General features: G+C 30.4%; 1 protein-coding gene and 1 non-coding gene across 2 annotated transcripts in view; one reads left to right on the top strand and one right to left on the bottom strand.

Annotated features, from left to right (window-relative positions):
- LOC147804380 (uncharacterized) overlaps positions 1-22,026 on the bottom strand; it is a 45,235-nt gene extending 23,209 nt beyond the window's left edge. The window contains exon 1 of the mRNA XM_016063123.4: positions 21,879-22,026. Coding sequence (XP_015918609.3) covers positions 21,879-21,892 — 14 coding nt within the window. The 5' untranslated portion in view covers positions 21,893-22,026. The remainder of the gene's footprint in view (positions 1-21,878) is intronic.
- On the top strand, positions 843-934 carry TRNAM-CAU (transfer RNA methionine (anticodon CAU)). Its single transcript is given in 2 exon segments — positions 843-879; positions 899-934. It is a non-coding gene; the product is annotated as a tRNA-Met (tRNA).
- Positions 22,027-23,420: the final 1,394 nt, after the last annotated feature.

Below are 23,420 nucleotides of genomic sequence, written 5' to 3'. Positions count from 1 at the left end.
CTAAAAGGAGTTTAAAATAAACTATTTTTAAAGTGATTCAAAGTAATATGAATTCCGTGACTTCAAAAAAATAGTTTGGTTACATTAAAAGTTTATTTCATTTTATTTTATTATTCTTTTTTTTTTTTTTTTTATTTTATTTATTTTTTTTTTATTTATTTATCTTCTTATTTACTTTTTTTTCTGTATATGTATATTGGTATAGGTAACTTGGCATATGTAACAACATTTCAACATTTTTTCTCTAATGAATTAAAATGTTCAAAATAAAATGATTTTAAATCTGCGGTTTTTTTTTTTTTTTTTTTTTTTTTTTTCCTTTTCAAAACTATAAAACTATACTTTAAATGACTTAGAATATAAATATTTCACATAAAAAAAAATTATACTTAATTTAAAATTTTATTTTTTTATATATATCTAACACAATAAAGACAAAAAGGAGGGGGGAAATGAGAAAAACAAAGAAAATTAATAAATTTTATTTACTGTGCATACACTGCAAGTATGTAGAACTAATAATATAAGTTAGCATCGTGTGAGATGATGAAGAAATTATATATTTTTTTTCCGGTTTTTTTATATATATTTATTTAATTTTTTTCTCCTTTTTTAATTTTTTTTTTTTTTTAAATATTTTATTTTAATAATTTTTCTTCCTCTCTCTTCTTTAATCTTTATTATTTTCCATGTTTTGTCTATTTTAAACTTACTTTATGAGTTACTTATACTTGGAGCTTATGCTCAGTATATAAAACTTAATCCGTAATTTTTTCGTTTTTCTCTTTGAATACATATTTACAAATCAAGTATTTCTATTTACATGTAATTACAGCTAGTAAGCCTCGGTAGCGCAGTAGGCAGCGCGTCAGTCTCATAATCAACTCAAACTTGAGTTATCTGAAGGTCGTGAGTTCGATCCTCACCCGGGGCAGAGCCTTCATTTTTTTTAAAAAAAATTTTTCTTTGCCACAATCGCTAAAAATATATATATGTTAGAACTGAAGTGTACACATCAGTTAATCTACATATTATTAAAGACTTACCCGGATAATCCATGATAAATTATTAATAAAATTTTTCAATTCCCTAACTACCTAGGTATTATGCTAAACTACCTAGATAATCTACACATTGCCAATTAGGTACTCGTAAAAGTGAGAAGAAAAAAAGATATTTCCTAGAACAAAAACAACGTTTGTGCGCGCTTAAATCAAGATAATGTTATTGATTTATTTTTCGCAACAGAAATAATCAAGCTATCATAATCATTGGCTGATAGAATTAATAATTACTTTAAAAATATAATATAAAAATCAAAAGGTTTTATAATATTATTACAATGTAGGAAATTAAACCTTTTCTCCCATCTAGAAATTTTGCCTAAATTCGAAGAGACAAAATGTAACAGAATAAAAGATAATAGGATGAACTGAAAAGAGCAACTATGGATTTTAAAAATGGGTTTGATTTTCAGTGCAATTTAACTAGATTCAAGAAATCAAGTTCTCTGACGGTAAAGCTTTGTGAAAAAAATTCAAGTTAGTACAAATCGAAATTATTTAGTACAGTAATTCTTCTCCCATTTGGATAAATATATTTTGTTTAAATGCGAAAAGAAAAAATTTGAAAAACGAAGGATGAACTGAAAAAAGCAATTATGGATATAAAAATGAGTTTGTTTTTCAGTGTAATTTAGCTAAATTCTAGAAATCAAAACCTCTGACAGTAAACCTTTGTGAAAAAATTCACAGTCACTTTATAGTAATTTTAATTACAAAATTCGCAAAGAATGAAAATTTATTGTGGTTGTCCTAAAAATATGGAGGATGATGTTTGTGATTTACTTTTCTATGTAGGGCAAATAAAGGAAACTCCTACTTTCGAAAAAAAATATCACCGTATTACTCGACAAAGAAACTTTTTTATGTTGCAAGTTGAATCCACAATTACAAAGATACAAAATGGAAGGATCATTATCTTAAACCCACATCATTCGTAGGTGGTAAAGAATAATTAACTTAACTTATAAAAATGCTACTTCGTGATCATACCGATATCGTGTAATCTATAGATAGGAATCTGTCCCGTGTAATCTATGTGAGGCTTTAAAAAAAATCTTAAGAACTATTTATACATCATTCTTTTTATTCGACATACAGTTTTTTTTCCCCCCACTTATTATGGGTTCAACATCTTCCGAAACCTCAAATCGATTCAGTCAACAATATACAATTTATCAAACTTACCAACAATTCAAGAAAAAGAAACTTATTAAATGTATCTTTGATGTTTTCGATTTGTTTCAAAAGAAGCCAGCATCAGCCCCTTACTTGTAAGAAGAAAAACAACATTTGTTTACATGCATTTAAGAAAGGGTCATTCTTAAAAAGACTGTTTCGAATCCTTCTTACAAATTGCACTGCTCTAGGCTTAGTGCTTAAACAATGGAGCAACGTGATCTTCTCTCATACATTCACGTAATCAATGGATAAAAAAAAAGGAAAAAAAAAATTTCTTTATAAATAACTTCCTAAATCTAAACTAAAAACTATTATTCAGTCTATTGCTGGATAATTATTTTTAGTTTCGGATTTAGTTTATCCAGTCTGTCGCGAGTTCGCAAAAAGTGTAGCTTTAGAATGTTTATAACAGCCACCAGACTGAGTGTTGCCAAATGACAACAACAAAAAACTCATTTCCTGACTCTGAATCTAAATAATTAATATATCCTATGAGTGTAAACAATTTTTTTCCCTCTTTATTAAGTCCAGCAATTATTTTTTTTTATTTTTCATTAGAAGAGATCAAAAGGAATGAAAAACAAACTGGTGGACTTATTATCTCGCCCTCACGAACTTACACGTCACTACTTGTCTCTTCGTATACTACGTCATTTTGATAGTAGGGCAATCCAATAATGGATGAAAAATAACTAACTAAGAGGATCGAAAGTGAATTCTTAAGATACCTTCTCGTTCTTCAAGAGCGACTAAGTTTCAAAGTGGCAGGATTAGGAAAAAACAAATGACGTAAAGCAAATAACACTTATAGCAAATTAAATTTTAACATTTAACACCAAACACAGCGGATGAGGTGCACACGACCTTACTTTAATATAAAGAGAATTATAAATACATTTTTATGGTTTCAAAGAAAAAAACGCTAAAATCCTTTAACTAATTCCTTTTTTTTATATATATTTATAAAAAGTAATAAAATTTTTCCCAATAACTATTGATTTCTTACTTTATATTAAAATCTAATGATCAGTTTCGGAGTTATTGCTCTTATTATTATTATTATTAGAATAATGTAATTCTACGTTAGATTTTAAGATCAACTTATTTAAATCAGTGTCCGGTCTTATTAACCGTTTTAGAACTATTATTTTTTGGTGCAAATGACATTAATATACTATTATGAATTACGATTAAAGAGATTCGTTAAATGATTTGGAGCTTGAATTTCAGCTTCATGCACAAAGTGATGAATGCCAAAAATGTATTTGAAATACATCGGTCTGTTTGGTAAGCAAAAGTTGTGAATTCACCAAATTTGTTATAACAATATACTTTTTTAAATATTATTTCAAAAAATGATTACTTAAGGATTTATGTTCACTTCTAAAACTAATCACCAAATGATTTATGTTCACTTATAGATTTTAATAGTATCATGCGGGAAGTATTTGAACGTGGAAAGTGAAGGCACAAGTGATCTTTATAGTACATATATTTTTAATTAAATAATTTCAACTGTTTTATACCAAGAAACAGCAATTATTGCAAAGCAATCATCGGGATCAGTAAGCGTCTAGCTTAGTCCCCTAGTGTTTGGATAAAATTGCATTAGCACAAATAACATGGCACTCATTGGACTAAGAACAAATGCATTGCACTCACACTTGTCTCCTATTGCGAAACCATTACATTTATGTATGGTTAGATTGCGATATGTAAAGATCCATTAAGATAAATGATGTCAAACTGGTTTAACAAATTGTTTTATTGTTGTCCCATTAAGGAGGAAACTTTCTCATTTAGTGTCAAGAAGGCCTGAACTCGACCTTCAACTTGACTTATTCTTTTTTCTCCGTAATTAATACTGATGATAATCATTGCCTAGCTTCTCTCAGGAGAAAGGCTGTGATTATCGCAGAGTTGTTATACCACTTTTGAAACTTTTCTAATATTAATTGAATTAACATCCGCAGATGCGTTTTTATGCTGTTTGTTTTGATTAACATTTCTAGGATTCAGAAAAAGAAAATAAAGACAATACTTTTCTTTTATTTAAAAAAGAAAAAAAAGATTAATCAATTTGAAAAATTGGTATAACAGGTGGGTTATGTAAGCTGATTTTTTTTCTCCTTTTACCATTCGATAAAGTGTTAGATTTTGAATTTTATAAGTGTTTATTTCTTTTTTCCTGACATTTTTTATATTTTTTTTCCTTTTTTATACAATATTAGATTCTATACAAGTTGACTTCATTTTATCTTTTTACCATTTAGTGAAATATAATTTTTTTTCGTCTTTTATACTGTTCAATATTTTATCAGGCTTTATGTAAGCCATTCTTTTTTTATTTTCTTTTATCCAATCAAAAAAATATTGCATTTTACGCAAGTTGACTTTTTTTTTCTTTAACTGTTCAATGCAGTATAAGATTTTATCTTATACTGCACTAATTTTTTTCTCTGATTTTGCCAATCAGTATGGCATATGATCCTAAATAAGTTCGCTTGTTTTGTTTCTTTATCTCATTTTACGATTCAGTACATTACCAGATTTTAAACAAGTTCACGTTTTTTTTTCACTTTTTACCAATTACCAGCTTTTATTCCCCAACCTTGATTTTCGCTTTAACTTTGACTGTAGATGAAAACGGATGCAGATGACTTTAAATAAAAAGATGTAGCCTTGCATTAAACAAAATATACTTTTTAATTCATTTTATAAAAATTTGAGCAGAACATTCTTTAGGAATTCCTTTTGTTTTCCTTTTGTGTTGTAATTGTAAAACGAGTTCAGCTTTGATTCCACTTTGAAATTTTTCAACGAGTAATTTTCATTGCATTTTTTATTTTGCTTTCTTAGAAAATTTTGAAAATAAGGAGATTTTCATGTACTAGTGGGCTGCGCCCCTGCTAACGCTCGCCAACCCCCAAAAATTGCTACGCAATTTTATATGGTTTGCTTCGCAAACCAAGCTCGCTTCGCTCGCTACTAACTTAGGTACATTGCAAATGCACAGAATTCTAAGAATTCAAAACAATCATTTAAATCCATATAACAACCTTTTTTTTTAAAAAAAAAAATTTACATCTTTTTAGCAAATAGCAGTACAAAAACCACAAATTTCGGTCATGGAACCTATGTTGTGTTTGACAACATCAACAGTTAAATCTTGAATGACAGCACGTCGTCTACGCATCCTTTCACCACTACGTCTTTCATAGCTGTCATCAATGCTCTCTTCCAATCTTCGAGAACGCTTCTTTTGATTATACTTCAAAAGCGTAACAGCAAGACTTAGACTCATTTTTCAATGAATAACTAATAACAATAATAAAACAAATAAATTAATGATATAAATCAAAAATCGTCAAATAAATTCGTAATATATAAATTCGCGAAAAAAAGCGTTTTCGACAAAATACTAAAATAGAGATCTATCGACAAAGACTACTCACTTCTGCCTAGCTTAATAGTATGAGATTGCCACAGCTGATGCCCTCTGGTTATTTCAGTTTCCGTTTTTAAAAGCGCTATATGTTGAGCCACCTCAGCTAGATTTGGCATGTGACATTTTTAGCGGCAATCATTGGTCGATTTTCTAGCGTTGCCATTCGGGGAGTTGTAATGAGGCTTTTTTTGTCGCCGTGTTAGAGAAATATATATAGAGATTGCGTAAGCATTTCCCATACTCCCCTTTCCCTTTAACAGCAAAAATAGGCAAATCACAAACTCTGTCCCCCTGTCAGGTGCATACGTTATACAGGGGCGCCGCGAACTTACATTTTTGGAAGGGGTGGGGTAATTTCCATTTTGCCGAATGAAATTCCTATTTTGTTCGAATCCTAAATTAGCGCCTTCAACTATTCTTACATATTAGAATAAACAGACTTCAAAAGCGACTCAAAAAAGTGATGCAGTTATAAGTTATTAATTTTGTATTTTAAGTGTTAGTAAAATTTATACTTGGATATTTTATTCAGTATTTAATAAATTGCTCGTCATTATACCTAATTAATTTAACCATATATATAGTTGCTGCGAATGACCGAAATAGGTGGTTGTTGACTTCCACCGGTGAATGTTGACACTCACATAATCGCTTTAGTAAATGTCAGAAATGTATACTAAATCAAGTGCCACTGCCCATTATACATTTGCTCGATATGCTCTACGTCAATATTTTTTTAAGGTGAAGTGCCACTGCTCAATATGCATTTTACCGATACTCCAAACGCTGATGTTTCTCTTAATCTATCCTCAGCAGATATTAAAATATCAAATAAATATAACAATATCAACGAATAAATTAATATCAAATCAGATATAACAAATATTTCAGACATTCACCAAAGTGACTATGTGATTGTTGACATTCATCGGTGAAAGTCGACATTCTATTAATTTCGGTCATTCACGGCAACATATATAAACTATTTGACAATCAATAATGTGATGCTAAAGAAATTTATGATGGCAGTTTAGAAACTAAGTATAATTGGTGTCGTATAAAGTCTACAAATAAGCATATTAATCTAGAGGTCTTCCATCTTTTGCAATCCGTGGGCCACAACAATAATTCAGGAAGCCGCAAAGAGCTAAGTATAATTGGTGTCGTATAAAGTCTACAAATAAGCATATTAATCTAGAGGTCTTCCATCTTTTGTAATCCGTGGGCCACAACAATAATTCAGGAAGCCGCAAAGAGCTAAGTATAATTGGTGTCGTATAAAGTCTACAAATAAGCATATTAATCTAGAGGTCTTCCATCTTTTGCAATCCGTGGGCCACAACAATAATTCAGGAAGCCGCAAAGAGCTAAGTATAATTGGTGTCGTATAAAGTCTACAAATAAGCATATTAATCTAGAGGTCTTCCATCTTTTGTAATCCGTGGGCCACAACAATAATTCAGGAAGCCGCAAAGAGCTAAGTATAATTGGTATCGTATAAAGTCTACAAATAAGCATATTAATCTAGAGGTCTTCCATCTTTTGCAATCCGTGGGCCACAACAATAATTCAGGAAGCCGCAAAGAGCTAAGTATAATTGGTGTCGTATAAAGTCTACAAATAAGCATATTAATCTAGAGGTCTTCCATCTTTTGTAATCCGTGGGCCACAACAATAATTCAGGAAGCCGCAAAGAGCTAAGTATAATTGGTGTCGTATAAAGTCTACAAATAAGCATATTAATCTAGAGGTCTTCCATCTTTTGCAATCCGTGGGCCACAACAATAATTCAGGAAGCCGCAAAGAGCTAAGTATAATTGGTGTCGTATAAAGTCTACAAATAAGCATATTAATCTAGAGGTCTTCCATCTTTTGTAATCCGTGAGCCACAACAATAATTCAGGAAGCCGCAAAGAGCAGGGCATGTATTAGATAAAGGTAAAGAAATTCAATAGCAGACAGAGAATATTAGTAAGGTACTGAATATTTTCTATTTTGGAACAAATTAAACTAACAACTGTTTCAGCTCTACATTCATAACGTGTTTCCAGTTTGAAAAATACTGTTTTCGCAAATTTTCTCGATGGTCGATACAAAAAGCTTTTATTCTAAGCTAATTTGTATCTCTACATTTCGGAGGAAATTGGCTTACATGTATTCGGAAATAAGAGCACCAAGACGAGTGATTGACAATGGCAAGGAATGGATGAGATTTCTTTTAAACAAAATTGTGAAATGACTATCTTAAACTATACTTAAGCTTACTTTTTTTCTTAGCTATTTTTTAAATAGCCGTGGAAAAAGTACAGCCAGTTTATATGATTTTTTTTAATCAAATAAACATGTAATAATTTCATGAGTGTTTCTTTAAAAAAAAATGAATAAATAAAAATGAGAATATCAAATTTTGTAAGTATGCCGAATGGCCAGACTAGTGGTGGGAAAAATTACATTATTTTTGCAGTTTACAACAACTTCTTTATTGCAAATATAGTTAACTGCAAACTACTTTAGTATTTAGTAACTATTTGACTACTTTAAGGACATGAACTTTGCTGGTGAACTTCATTGACACTTTTTTTTTTCCTCCAAGCCCTGAGCATGAACCTAGGTTATGAAAAACCCTTAACCATATAGCCCAGGACTTGGCCACTGGTCCAGCTCCACACCAGCCTAAATAACATGATATTTAAAAAAATAAAAGATAGTCATTATCCGCTAAAAAGTTCAATACTGTTATTAATCTTTTGGTTAAAGTATTGTTTGTAATAAAAGTTTTCTGCCAAATTTCTAAATTTGTTGGGCTAGGTTGACGACTATGCCAGGAGACAGTGTAGGAAGAACTAGTGAGATAATGTTCAGGCGAACCTTGTTGGCCGCAGGTGCACTTCATTGACACTCATGATCAAAATAGTTTTGACTAAGATATATACTTTCATTATATATGAGGAATAATTAGGAAATATTTATTCATATTTAAACGAGCCAGTTTGTTATTTAAAAAAGAAAATTCGAATTTGTTCGTTTAACCTTTAACTTTTTATGCCATTTTCGACAGCGAATATTTAATTTAAGAATTGCAATTTTTTAATCGTTTAATGCTCTTTTATTTCCTCTCAGATATTAAGTAAATCGAAAATAAGGTCCATTTCTTTAAAATAACGTGCTCCACGAGGCGTGCATTCGCATGTGAAAGAGTGACCGAAGTGATAAATTATCTATTTATCGTAATGGCTAGTTTAATATTAGTTATGCTTGACGTAATTTATTTTCTGTTAAAGTTCAGCTGCAGAAGGAAAAAAAAGCACACTACACTACAAAAAAAAGCGACTACAGTAGTTCCACAACTTGAAATGCACTACTTCCGACCACTGCGCCAAACAATATTTGCCGAATAGTGACAAACTTTGGGAGGTCCCATGACCTCCCATTCCGAAGCCCCTCACGTTATATTTGAACGGACCCATTGAAGTTAAGTGTTTTAAATGTAAAAAACTGTTACTGCTGTATCACATTCATTGCAATACTAACAACATTGCAATGAATGTGATACAGCGGAAACTAACGTTCAACTTTCCAACAGAGAAATTTCTTCCCGTTTGGTATAATTTTTAACTTTTTCTTCTCATTTCCCCCTTTTTTTTAAATGGACAAAAACAACCTATACAATAAATCGTTTCTTTAACCTTCTCCAATTACAGTGAACGACCCTACCTTTTTCACTACTTCCGCATCAATCAAATAACTGTCATTAACATGTGCCTCGTAAAAAAAAACTTATTTCTAAAAAATTCTTCAATTATGATTGGGCATCGGGATGAGTCCGATGATATCACGTGGACCTTGAACCAATCACCGTGACCCAGTTCAAGGAGAGCAAAACTGCCTATTGCAGCTAAATAATGGACGATATTCAACAAATGAATCGTTTAGTAAAACGTGGCATTTCTGGGGGCGTTCTCGACCTTTTGACTGGTCACAGGTGTGTGTTCTACGGAATGAATCTTGACAAAGCGTAATGTGATACTAATTACTACGGATGTGCGGCTTACGGAAAAAAACTATTTAAAAAACAAACATTTCCTCGAATAGTAGGAACTACGTCAAATGATTCTATTGCATCTCGTCCTTCGACTTCACCGTCAGTGGTTAAACAAATATTGCTGAAAAACTGTTGAATATTTATCGCCTGATGGGTATGGTTAATGGAAGAGAAAGAAAAAAAACTCGTTATTGTTTTGAACCCCCGACAGAATTTCCTTTTCTTTCCATCATAGCCTGCAAGGTAAACAAAAAATGACTTTGAAAATGATGAGAAAGTTATTAATAAAACTTATCAGGCAGTAGTAGATTTTTGAAATTAATCTTTCAATGACTGCATTGTTTTCGAAATTACATATGCCAAAGAATGGAGATACGGCTATTTCTATTTGAATGGAAACATTGTTTTCGTTGTAGTCATTAGTCAAAAGCCGATTAGGCAAGTAGTCGTAACAAATTAGTAATTTTCATGAATGAATTCTTACAAAATTTTCATTTTCAAAACTTTGCCATTTACTTCCAGAACACTTTGTCAAATTTCTTTGAATATGTTATGAGACAAGCTGAATTTCAAGCACTGATGAATAGAAAAAAGAATTAAATTGCTTTGTGAAAAAGCTTAAGACTATCAGATTAGTTGAGAAGTTTTTGCTGATTGTTATTACACTTAAATACACCAAAACATTTTAACAATGTTAAATTCAGAAAATAATTTAAAATTTCTGGAAAAACAAATGTTATAAGGATGTACCGGGTACCCTGCCTACCCAGCCAGATTTTTATTAACCAGATATTCCAAAAGAATTTTACTACCCGGAATACTTTTACACGGAGAATTACATTGATATCTACTTATATAGACGCGCAATAAATTTCCGTAGAACTATAACTAGTAAAATATTGGTTCAATAGAATATTATTCGTTTTTTTATATTTTTTGCATAAATATTTTAATAACCGGCCGGGTATTGTATTCAAGTTTTAGCAAGTATCCGGAATCGGCCGTGTAGCAAAATAAATTTAGTCAAATACCCAAAACCGGCCGGGTAGGAGATTTCATTTTCTCCGGATACCCAAACTCGACAAAATTTTGTGGCCCAGTACTTCTCTAATATGGTGTTTAATTATAAATGGTCAAACATCAATCGCAGTCATAGTTGTATAGTTGAGTTCATTTATTAAATAAGATCTTAACACATGTTTCAGACAAACGAACTTAAAATAAAATCTCAAAAAAGTATTTTACTCAATTTAATTTTAAGGAGGCAAAACGGAGAGAGAAAGAAAAACGTTTTCACCTGTCTTACAAAACGTTGACAGATTTGAACGGTATACCAGTCATTTCATACATTCTCCACGCTGCTCAAGACGGTTTATTCAAAACAAAAATTTCTAAAACACAGAAGGAAGTTTCTACATGCTCTTAAAAACTTTTGTGCATTATAATATGGGATATATAAGATCATTATAAAATATCTAACATTCGTTTGGAATATTTTCCTTCAAACATTTAATTTTGATTGCGAATCATTTTGGGAATACCTAGAAATCCTTTCGACAAATATGTTGTTACCATGATTTTCATCTCTGGCTTTCGAATACCCAGTATTAATCATGTTGAACTACAATTTCGCTAACATTTGCTACAATTCTATTAAAGTATCAAATTGAACCATATTATTGTACAAATTGAATTTTGTACAATAACATGGTTCCATTCCAATTTAAACTTTGTCCAATGGTATGGTTTAACTTGAGTAGAAATACAGTTCAATTTAAGACCTCATTAAGGCTGTGGCAACTTTGCTAGATATTGTGGTTAAAATGACAATGTTATGGTCCAACATTAAATAAATTTTTCTGGAACTGCTAGAGAGCGGTTAAAACTTAGCCTTGTAAAACAGTGCGAAATTTAATAATGGTTTTCTTCACCAGAGTTTTAAAACTATAGTTAATAACTATAGTTCAATTATTGTTTTTTCTCGGTTAGGTCATCCTCGGGTTCTCAAAGAGGAAGAACCATCTTCTCTGCAGAGGATCAAGATTGTGATGGAATGTCTTCGGATGTTTCCCGGACAGTTGTGCAGCTCTAGTGCGAAGTAAATAGAGCACTACTACTGCATAGTTTTCTTATATTAAATTTTATAGTGTTTTTCTAATATTTAGTCTTTTCTCTCTAATATATTAGTTTGATATTCAATATATAGATGGCAGTATGACTTTTCTCTGCTTTGAAAAACGGTCTCGAATTTTACAATTATTTCAAAAAGGGCATAAATAATTTTGTAAAAAGTATTAAAATAATACATCATGAAAAAAATAATGATAATAATTTGTGCCGGGTTAATCTCAGTATGATAGATGTCCCGAACGAATGCATATATAAACGGCTCATAGCAAATACTTTTAAATTGTAAACTATTTCGACATTTTTAGTAGGTTATGCGTAATAGAATAAAATTTTGAAGCATAAATTATTGGTCATTATGCACGTAGTTATAACAAATTTATTATTTTAGTAAAAATACATTATCTAATATTCTAATAAAACTAGTAGGGGAGGGGGAAGTGAAGTAAAAAAGAGTGGAGGGGGAAGTTAAGTAAGAAACATAGAGACTTCAAAGAAGGAGTGGGAGAGATCTTGACCGTGGGTTGAAAATTTTAATTTTTATTTTTGAAACATCTGAACTTGATTTTCAACCGCCCTAACATTAAGTTCAAGGTAAGAAAATGAAATAGATTAAATGCGTTAGAAAATTCGATGATACTTATATATATTTAAAAAAAATAATTATAAAAAAATCAATAATAATTAATTACGATAAAATGTTTGCTGGATTTCATAATTAATGTTCCGAAGGCATGAAAATTAATATTAATAAATTATTGGATACGGCTTCCATTTATTCCAAATGTGTGTAACAATTTAAAGATGAGGTAAAACACCACTGAAAAAAAAAAGGTGTTTTAACGAACTATAGAGTACAATAAAATTATGAGATCACTGTGGTTTTAAGTAATATAAATTTTCCAAAATTAAATTACGTTGGTGAAAATGAATGAAAAACAAGCTATATGCTCATTATTTTTTATAGATATATTTAAATATAAATATTTTGTCAACAAAATCCAAATTTTACCCCCCTAAATATCTCTTGAAAAATTATTACCACCCGTTAAAATGAACATTTTACAAAATTAAAAGAATGTTGATTCTTTATATTTCTGAATAACTTCAAAGCCTCGATTTTTCATCGACTCAACCACGTTTACAAGCAAAGTGTTAGTAACTTTGTCCCATTTATTCATGATAACTACTTCCAACGGTTATTTGCAAAAGAAACCCATTCTTAGTTGATTAGGACATATAACATTGCGCATTGTCCTGCTGAAATTTCTGGTCTGATCCATGAAGACCAAAAGCTATAATGTGTTGGTAAAAAAGATGTTGATAACAACTATTGTCTATTTTTCCAGAAATTCGCTGTAGGTCTGTCTGTCTACCGACGAAATCACAAAGTTCTTTTTGCAAATCATGTCCATATTAATTATTACCATCCGGTCATTGAAACTGAACTTCTTTTCGTTGGAAAAAATTAATATTTCTCCAAGCAGCAACCCAAGTCTTGACCTCATTTGTCTCTTTTTATGTTTCGCTTTTTAATTTTCGTAGAGCAACATTTCGAATTTGATCTTAAACTTTTTTGATCCAGACTGTTATATGGGAGATCGTTCTACTAGTCTTCTAAGTTATTTTATGAGCAGACAAGTTCTGTTTTCTTGCAAGTTCGAAAATGCATCGAATTATTCCGAGCTGATATTTCACTTTTCCTTCCGGATCTTTTATACTTTTCATAAGAATCTCTTTTTCTTAAAAAAAAATTATGAACAGCAGTTTTAGAACGTTTAATTATCTTACATATTTCACGTTTCGACCTTCCAGAGCCTTTAAAAACCGAGTTTTTCGAATTACTAGCTCAGATAATTATTTTCCGCGTAGCATTGTGAATTTTTTAGTGAAATGAGAAAACAAATAAATTATATTTTCAGTTTGTTTATAATATATTATCGTTTGCGTTTCATGGACTGCGATGCAATCGCTTACAAATTCAACCAATTTTACAAATAGTTATTTTCAAAGAAAAAATAAAACGATTTTGGAAACTCAAAAGATTTTGAAAAAATAAATAGGGGGTTTCATACTTATGTCACAACCAAATTTTTAAAAAATCGTTAGCTGTATAAAACTAACTTAATTTTGTTTTCACGTTTTGATTTATTTGAGAAAAAATAATTTAATTAAGTTACTTCACATTTTTAAAATTAAGCTGTGTACCATGTAACTGTGAAATGAGAAAACAAATAAATTATATTTTCAGTTTGTTTATAATATATTACCGTTTGCGTTTCATGGACTGCGATGCAATCGCTTACAAATTCAACCAATTTTACAAATAGTTATTTTCAAAGAAAAAATAAAACGATTTTGGAAACTCAAAAGATTTTGAAAAAATAAATAGGGGGTTTCATACTTATGTCACAACCAAATTTTTAAAAAATCGTTAGCTGTTAATTTTGTTTTCACGTTTTGATTTATTTGAGAAAAAATAATTTAATTAAGTTACTTCACATTTTTAAAATTGGGTATAATATAGCCTACGTCACAGGTTGTGTTGTTCCTACTAAATTTAACCCATGAACGGCATTTTCTGCGAGCCTAACTTCAAGCCACAAATAAACAAACGAAGTGTTCGATCGTTTAAATAGCTGCTCGCCTGATTTTATTGCATTATAAAGAAAAGTTATTGAAACTAAATACAACTAAATAAACAACAACAACTAAAACAAATAACAACAACTACTAATAACAATAACTAAATAAACAACAACTAAATTCCATTCGTTTAGCATTGCGTCATATGTTGTTCCTACTAAATCGAAGTAGTTGTGTTTTTTTCATATTATACCCAATTAAGCTGTGTACTATTTTGATATTTGGGGTGGACTTTTTGTAACACATTAATCGTAATAAAGAGCGTATAAAGGAGTATGTATAATCGGTGTTAACTATAATTAAAATGCCAAATATTTTCAAGAAAAGTTTAAATTGAAACATCATTATTTTATGCATATATATCACGCATCGATGAACATTTTAATTACGTGAGTAGATTTGAATCAGTAACGTAATTTTTTTCATGGACTCGTAATTTTGAACACAACTTTGAAGGCAAGAAAAATTCTGATGCAGGTATTGGAAATTTGATCTCCTTAAAAGCTAATCAAAAACTGTAGCTTCTGGGTGTCTTAAAAATAAACAACGAGTTGAAAATTTAATTAGAGGATAATGAAGGAGGTAGTACTAAATGGTTTGCTGCCCTCTGCTTAGGAAACAAGCTTGTTGAAAAATTCCAAACTTTGTTACAAAATTCGACAAATGATTTCTCTGCTGGCGTAAGAAAAAACCTGTAAAATGTTTTCTGCTGCCTGTCAGCAAATTTATACTTTAAAGATGGTGAGATGGCCTATCGACAACGGACGCCAAAAAAATCAATTTAATTCATAATTTAGTTCAAAGTCATGAAGTTTTAAAGTTCATAATTTGTTGTAGATGTCAGTTGATTTTTTAATTACAAATTTATAATAGTTATTTACAACACTTTCTTTTTCAAGATGGCAGAGCATTTTGTCGCAAGAAATTTGAATAAATAAATTGCTTTTCCTCTCCGAGTTGCGCAATATCTGGTTACTTTCACTCAAAAACTCCTCAACGATTGTGAATTTGTACCAATGCTTACAACGAGTGTTCCCTTGTTTTCTGGGTTGGATTAATAAATAGGAATTGAGCAATGATGCAGCTTCGAATCCGACATGGATCGATTGTTTGATGCCGCTTATTAAATAAAATAATGTATGAATAAATAAAATATGTATAAATATGTATTAAACAAAATATGTATTAACAGTTGCCACTCTGATCTTGGTAACTAAATGAAATATGTTAAAAATTTCTGTCACCACATCAAAAAACAAATTCCAAAACTAAAGATGATAAGACAGATGAGAAAAAAAATCACTTTAAATTGCTAGGTTGAATTTGAGTAGTATACTGACTTGCAAATATTTTGATAGCAAAGATTTTAAGTTGCTTGAACACACCCAGTCCGAAAATTACTCTTTTCTGTCATGGTTGTGGCCTAATATTAAAAAAAGAATTATTTTTCTATACTTCATATTGATATTTGTAATTCCTCTTCTTTTAAATTACTTTTCTTTTACTTGATATTCAAAAACTTAAGAAACTACAATAAGAGAGGTATAAGAATACCCTCATCTTTTACTTTTGTATTTGTTTGAATAAGGTTAAAAAAGATTATAGCATTTCAGCAATCCAGTTTCATTTTCATGAAGAAGAAAAAAATGTCTAGATTGCGAAATTTGTTCAAGATTGATGTATAATCGTGTATGTCAAGTATGCTAATCAGCTGAACTATTCATCATTTCTTCTGGGAGAACGAACCAAGGTAGTTCAGTTAACTTTATTATTTGAATAGTTTTGATTTTTTGAATGTTTCGTGGAGTTGCGAAGCAATTAAAAAAGCATAAATCTGGGCTAATTCTTTTTAAACCTTCCTTTTTTCAGAAAAAATTTTAAGCACGATTTGACACTTTGACAGTCGAAATAGGTATTTTATATGAAAGATGTAGACTAGAGGTCTCCGACCTCCTAAACCAAAAGGCCACATCAAGGATTTTTAACCGGCCGAACATATTCTAAATCAGCGTTTCTCAACTCGTTCACTCAAAGGTCCGGTAAATATTTCAGTGTTTCATCGCGGTACTAAGGTTAACAGTTTGGATCATTACTAGTATTGTTAACAGTTTGGACTATTGGCATAATTTTTACACAAACAATATTGTGGCACTTAAACAGTTTTTTGACCAGTCTGTTTCTGATCATTCACATACTCACAATCAGTGGTCGGAAGTAGGGCACTACAATCAGTGAAACTACTGTAGTCGCTACTTTGTTTTAATAGTTTGTAGTTAGTTCTTTTTAAAAGTAGTGCAGTAAGTAGTGCGATCCAAAAGGGGGGGGGGGAAACAGTAGTTTGTAACGATTCTCGGCAACCACTTTTAACGTTGGCTTAGAAAAGAAATACGGTTCTAACGCAACTAATTTTTCGAATTTGATGGGTAGGAATCTTCGTAGGTCCGCCAATGGACGCAATGAAAATGACCCAGTGGTTGCAAATGGGCTTTAATAGAAATTACGTATTTAAAATCACGTATAACTAATATTTAAACTACTCATTATGAAAAATAATTAATCACTTTGGTCACACTTTCAAACGCGAATGCACACTCGTGAAACATTGATGTTATCTTGTTCGCTTTGCCTACGCATGGTCAAGAACCGTTTTTTCCCCAGCATGGCCCATCTTCAAAGTGTAATAACTCTCGGGGAGAACCAATTTTACACTTTTTTGATTTGTCAAAATTTAGATCGCCTCAAAATGAAACAGATGGTGATCCAACCGTCATTTTTGGGAAAAAAGACCGTTCTGGCCCTCAATTGTAAATCTAATCTAGTAATAAAAACAATTATCCATTTTAATTTGCAGTTTAATTTGCAGTACTTGTGCCACATCCAATCTAGTTATGAATTTATTTTTGGTGTATACATATAAGCAGAAAATAATATAATATATGAATAAAATAAGCTGAATTATGGTTTACATCAAAATGAGAACTTTAAAGAACTGCTATACATGTTGAAAATGGATATTAGAAAAACATATTTCTTTATTAAAGAGTCAAGTTTTTTTTATTTGAAAAGTGTGATAGGAAATATTATACATTTCATTAGCATTTTATTTGATTCATATATGCAACCAAAAGATTAAATAAATTATGAATCGTTGGTCAGATCTAAATATAATGAGCCGAGATAGCCTGGTTGGTAGGGCGCTGGACTCAAGTTTTTGAGAACGGGAATTCGAATCCAGCCGGCCTAAGACTTCCCGTTTAGCGATTGGTGCATGCTAAATCTTCGGGTCACAAATCCCTCCATGTTCCTGTAACAAATTAAATCTCTGGGGGTACTGGATTGGAGATGGCTCGTTCTCTGGTTCAGGTCAAAATTACGATCTGTGGTTGTATGAATGGACCCGCTTTATAAACGGGTGTGACGTTTGTGTGTTAGAAGTCGAATTCTTGGCCCTAGGTGGCGCCACTAGACAAGAAGAAGAAGCGCCCACCCTTTACCTTAATGGCCGACAATATCTAAATATAATTGGAGGTTTCAAAACACATTGCTGGTTATAAAAAGTACTAATTCACGGAACTATTTAAACTCTTTCTCGGAGCCCTTACAATTCGCGGAACACTGTTTGGGATCCGCTGTTCTAAGTGATGCAAACAAAACTTAGCACCATTTTATTGTCAATCGAAATTTCGCCCTCTTTTCAATGTAAAGTAAAACTTAACTAAAGAGCAGAAAGTAACAAATCAAAATTGTTTTGAAAGACAACGAACTAAGTTTTTCAAATGGACTATAAAGGAGAAAATCATTTTATTTTTGCAAGACCGAAACTAAAAAAGGCGGGCTATTGTTTTTCGTCACTTCTTTCAACATCGAAAATCCACACACGTTCCCGGGATTTTGTTTTCTTATTTTAAAACATTTTATTACGAAAACCTAAATAGCGGTCCCAACTTGAAAGATGATATCATTACCCATATTAAAATCTATGTAACATAATCCTTTCCCACCATTATTGAGTCGAATACATTTGCTGTTAGGTTGATATTTTATTATCTATCAAGTCTCATTTGCAGTTGCCTATGTCACGATGACGTCATGACAAATGAAAAAGGCGAGTGGTCCATTGACTTATTTAAATTTACTGCTTTAAGCGGTGATTCATTATAGATTAGGTTTCTGATGAGCTTTTGATGAGAGCGAATTAAATCTTAAACCATATCGACTGATATCTAATGTGAAATAGCCTCTGGATGATTCGAGATTTTAACAACTCCTTCTCTTGAAAGATCTTTTGTTTTTCTATTTGACAATAAAATTGTTTGAATTTTAGCACGTTTTTATGAAAGTGAGATGGACGGGCCTGAATTCGAACCAAAATGCAGACTGGGAGTTTTGCAGACGTCGGCGCGTATTAATTTAATCCAAGCCGATTGTAAAATTTTTATTGACAAAAAAAAAACATTAAAAAAAATATTGGGTGTTCTGTTTTGACTACCTTTTATGTATGGTTCAAGACATTCATTCAAGACGAAAATGAAGTTAAAAAAGAACAAATAGCATGGATCGCAAACTCTTATTAACGCGAGGAAGAAACAAAACGTCATCAAAATGTGTCTAACAATTAGTCAGGAAGGGGGGATAGAAAGCATCGAAACCAGTTTGATGGTCTGCTCCAACTCAGAGATGTCATTAAAAGTAGCTTTCAAACTCCTCTCTGCTTCTTCTTCCGACAACATAACAGGTTTACTGTCTCCCATCTCACTTTCCTCAATAGTAATTCGTTACGTTACTAATGATTCGTTATATTAATTGTTTTTTTCCTCTCTGAAATATTTATTTACTACCCCTTTATATATTATATCACATAAAAAATCCCAATCCTTGCGACAAAATGGCACCGGTATACATTTATCGACCCCTTAAATCGAATTGACCACCAGGGGTCCATGTGGACCATTTTGGAGACACCTGCTGTAGACTAAAGTAACTTAATAAAATAACTTTATGAACACCAAAAGTTACTTTAAAAATTTACCATCAACGAACAAAGTCCACGATTGCCAATTTGCGTAAACAAAGTATTCTGAAAAATAATCGAAAGCTGTTTTGAATGATGTAGTCGAGAGACCGAACTCCACTCATATTACACGCGTTTCATTATTGAGCATTTCTAAATAAACTTTTGACATATCATGAATATTTCTCTTTCGATTGAGAAGTGCAACTTGAAAAACTTTTAAAATCATCACGATCGATTTTCCGCATTTCATTTATTAAATGATTGACATTTGCAACTGAGAAAGGAAAGTTGAAAAAAATATGTAAGCATACGGGAGAGAATAGGGGGGTGAACCAAATTTTATCATTTTTATTCCCAATCAGCTTATGAAAAAGCTAAATAATGATAATTGTCAGTCCCAAAATATATATAATTTAAACCGATTGAATAATCAATGCATTAAATTTATCCAAGCTCAAACTAATGTTTGCTTCATAATTTTTCAGTTTTATAATACAGTATATTTCAAACAAAAATATTGTATTGTGAATTATTTGAAATTATAAAATAAAAATTCTATTCAAAATTCTGAAGAAAAAAAAATTATTCATTTTTATATGGGCTATTTTATCGTGCTAACAATTTCTAATGAAGCAATAAATACAGAACGCTCTTGTGGATAAATTAGGAAGCTTTTTTCAAGTGTTGATTCATGCAGGAGAAACGAATCACTATGTACTTGCATTAAGTTTTTATTTTAATTAATCAGTTTTGCATGTTGGGACATCCTGGTTGGCAAGATGCTGGACTCAACGTTCGCGAGAACGGGAGTTCGAATCCAGCCAGCCGAAGACTTCCCATGTAGTAAATGGTGACTGGTGCACGTTAAATCTGTCGGGTCACAAAATCCTTCATGTTTCCATAACAAATTATGTCTCTGGGGAGTGGCACTTGACCTTAAAAAAACATGGATGTAGCGCATACCGGGCAAATATATACCGAGCAGTGGTCCTTAACTAGACCTAGCATTATATTTCGAACATTTACCATAGCGACTATGTGATTCTCAACATTCACCTATGAAGTCAACCACCACCCATTTAACACACACATACGAGCATATTATTTTATTTTATTACTGAAATATTTCAAATACAATTGTCAGTAGTGTGTGATTGATAAAAATTTAAATGTGAAAAGTAGTACGATTTAGGCTACCTTACTATATACTATAAAAATCTTATATTGTAACCCCCCCCCCACACACACACCTCAATGAAAATATAAGTATAATATTAATTAAAAGATTCGTCATACGAAATACATTCTTCCTTATTCGAACCTCTTTAAAAATCATCCCTCGAATTTATAATGTATCGTCTAAAATATCCAATTATGAAAATAATAAAAGTGAAATAAGTTCCTTTGATCAGAGTAATTGAAAATATATATAATAAGACATCATTTTATTTACTTCCCTGCCCATAGAATACTTAAAACTATATAAAGGATAGTTTTTTTCTAAAATGTGCAGGAAAATATAAGTACGATAAGCAAATCGGTTATATTAGAATTTCCGCTACTTTTACAAAGAAAAATAAATTGAAGTAAACAACAAAAGCCAACAGCTATTTCCGATGTAAATCTTCTGATTTCCTGGCAAAGCTATCATTAAAAGTTTTTATTTTCATCATCTCAAAATAGTAATAATAATAATTGAGAAAAAATAATTCTTAGGAAAAAGTGAAGGTTGCATTTTAATTTAATCTTGTGAAATTTTATAATTATTAATTGTAGTAGCATTACTACGCGATGCATCCTATTACTGTTTTTAATATTTTCATTAAGTAAGTTTCAATAATGCAAAGACAATAATTCAAAAAAAAGCTTCATTATATTAATTTATATGAATCCAATAAAAATATCGAAATTCCTAAAATGTTGTTGACCAATAATTATTGGATAAAAATAAATTTTTCTATATGTGTTATAAAATTTATTATGATTGTATAATTTGTATAAAATAATTATTTTATTGTTTTGCCATGTAAGTATAATATATTTTATTATAGTAAAACGTGTGTTCATCTTTGTTTTAATTTTTTTAATTGACAATTTTTACAGTTAAAATAAATTTATGTTTCATTTATTCAATTATATTTTTTTTCCTTGATAGTTTTCGAAAACCAAACGATACTATTTATACAAAACGAAACATATTGAAAACGATAAAAAAAAATGATTAAATCTTTTCATTATTTGCAAAGATTTAATCCTTTTTTATCGTTGAGAAAAAGAAGAGAAAAAATTATTAACTTAAAAACAATTTGTAATGACTATAAAATTATTTTATCCCATTTAAAAAAAGTTTTAACATACCGTCTCAGAAACATGATGAAAACAGAAACTAAATCTTTCGATCCAATCCGGTAGCTATACTTCAGTCACGAGTAATGATGTCTTTGATAATCCTTCAGGTATTCCCCCACCTGATTTTCATGACGTTAGCCGTTGTGTCCACTGATTACCAGTGCGCATGCGTAACTCACTTTGAAATAATTGAATAAATCGTCTGATTTTTCATCTCTTTTTTTTATTTCCTTTATATTCATTTGCATTTATTTCGTCTGCCATTGAATACATTTTAATAAAAAATTAATTTTTCATTACTATTTGCAATTATTTCGTTTGCCAATGAATTAATTTTAATACAATTTTTTATTTTTATTTATTTATTTATTTTAATTTTATTTTCACTTTGTTAAATGTTAATTTTATTGAAACATATACATTGTCAATTTTAAACAAACATTTCGTAAATAGGTTTTGAAATGATTAAATATATGTGTTTGTTTTTATAAAAATGAAATTAACATAATTTGACTATTTTTTCCAATGCACATTTTCATTTCTCTTATCTTAATAAATAGCTTTTCTGAGATTTTTTCTTATTTGAAAAAGTTAACTTGTTACATTATTTTTTATAAAATAATTTTAAATATTTATAGAGTTTAAGGTTTTTTGTGAACTATTCATCTAATTTAAAAGCCATATTACATTGGCTTATGGATTATGCATGATTTTGGAATATATTCCAAGATTAAAATGCCTAAGATTTGCAATAAATTTTGATTAACCGAAAATTTAGTCCATAATCATTTAGTATACATTTAGTTATTAATGATAGTTATTGACTAAGTTTACGTATGACCATTTCGGCCAATTAAAATTTCAATTAATAACACCTCTTCCTAAAATTTACAAAAGGAAAATTGTCTAAAACAATAAAGGAAAAATCTCTTTACCACCTATTTTTTAAGAACTAAAAATTTTAAATATAGTTATGATAATTCAAGCGTTAAAAAAAGTAAATATTTCATTAATACGTTCAGATTGCTCTTAAACTAAAACGCAGAGAAAAAGATTCTAGTAAAATTACCGAACAGTATAGTAATGACATTTCTGGTAAAAATTAAAAATCATTATCCTGGTTTAAAAAACCAAAATATACGATATTTGAACCATTCATTTTATAGTTTTTTCGTTTCTATGGCAACGCTTTACCAGATATTCTGGTTTTCAAAATTATAGTTCTTTTTACCTGAAGTAAAGAACACAAAACTGAAAAGTCAATTCAATCGAATAAAAGGTTTTTATGTCTTGATGTAAGATATCATTATGAAATTACCAGATTTTACTACGCTAACCAAATTTTATCACATATTATAAAATCATATTTTATGGTTAATTTTACCAAAGACCTTCCCAAAGCACTTCGGTAAAAATTATCTAGCTTTTTTTTGGTGTTCCATGAAGTCAAAAAGTGGTAAATGTTTCCATATTCTGGTCATTTTGACCATATTTTTTTCATAAAGTTTTATATTCAACGATATTCTTAATTACTCTCAATTATATACTCAA

Source organism: Parasteatoda tepidariorum, chromosome 9 (genome assembly GCF_982258835.1).
Source record: "Parasteatoda tepidariorum strain Cologne lab strain chromosome 9, Ptep-v5.0, whole genome shotgun sequence".
Taxonomy (NCBI): Eukaryota; Metazoa; Arthropoda; class Arachnida; order Araneae; family Theridiidae; genus Parasteatoda; species Parasteatoda tepidariorum.
Note: the sequence above shows the minus strand (reverse complement) of the source record. Positions and strands in the feature narration are given on the sequence as shown.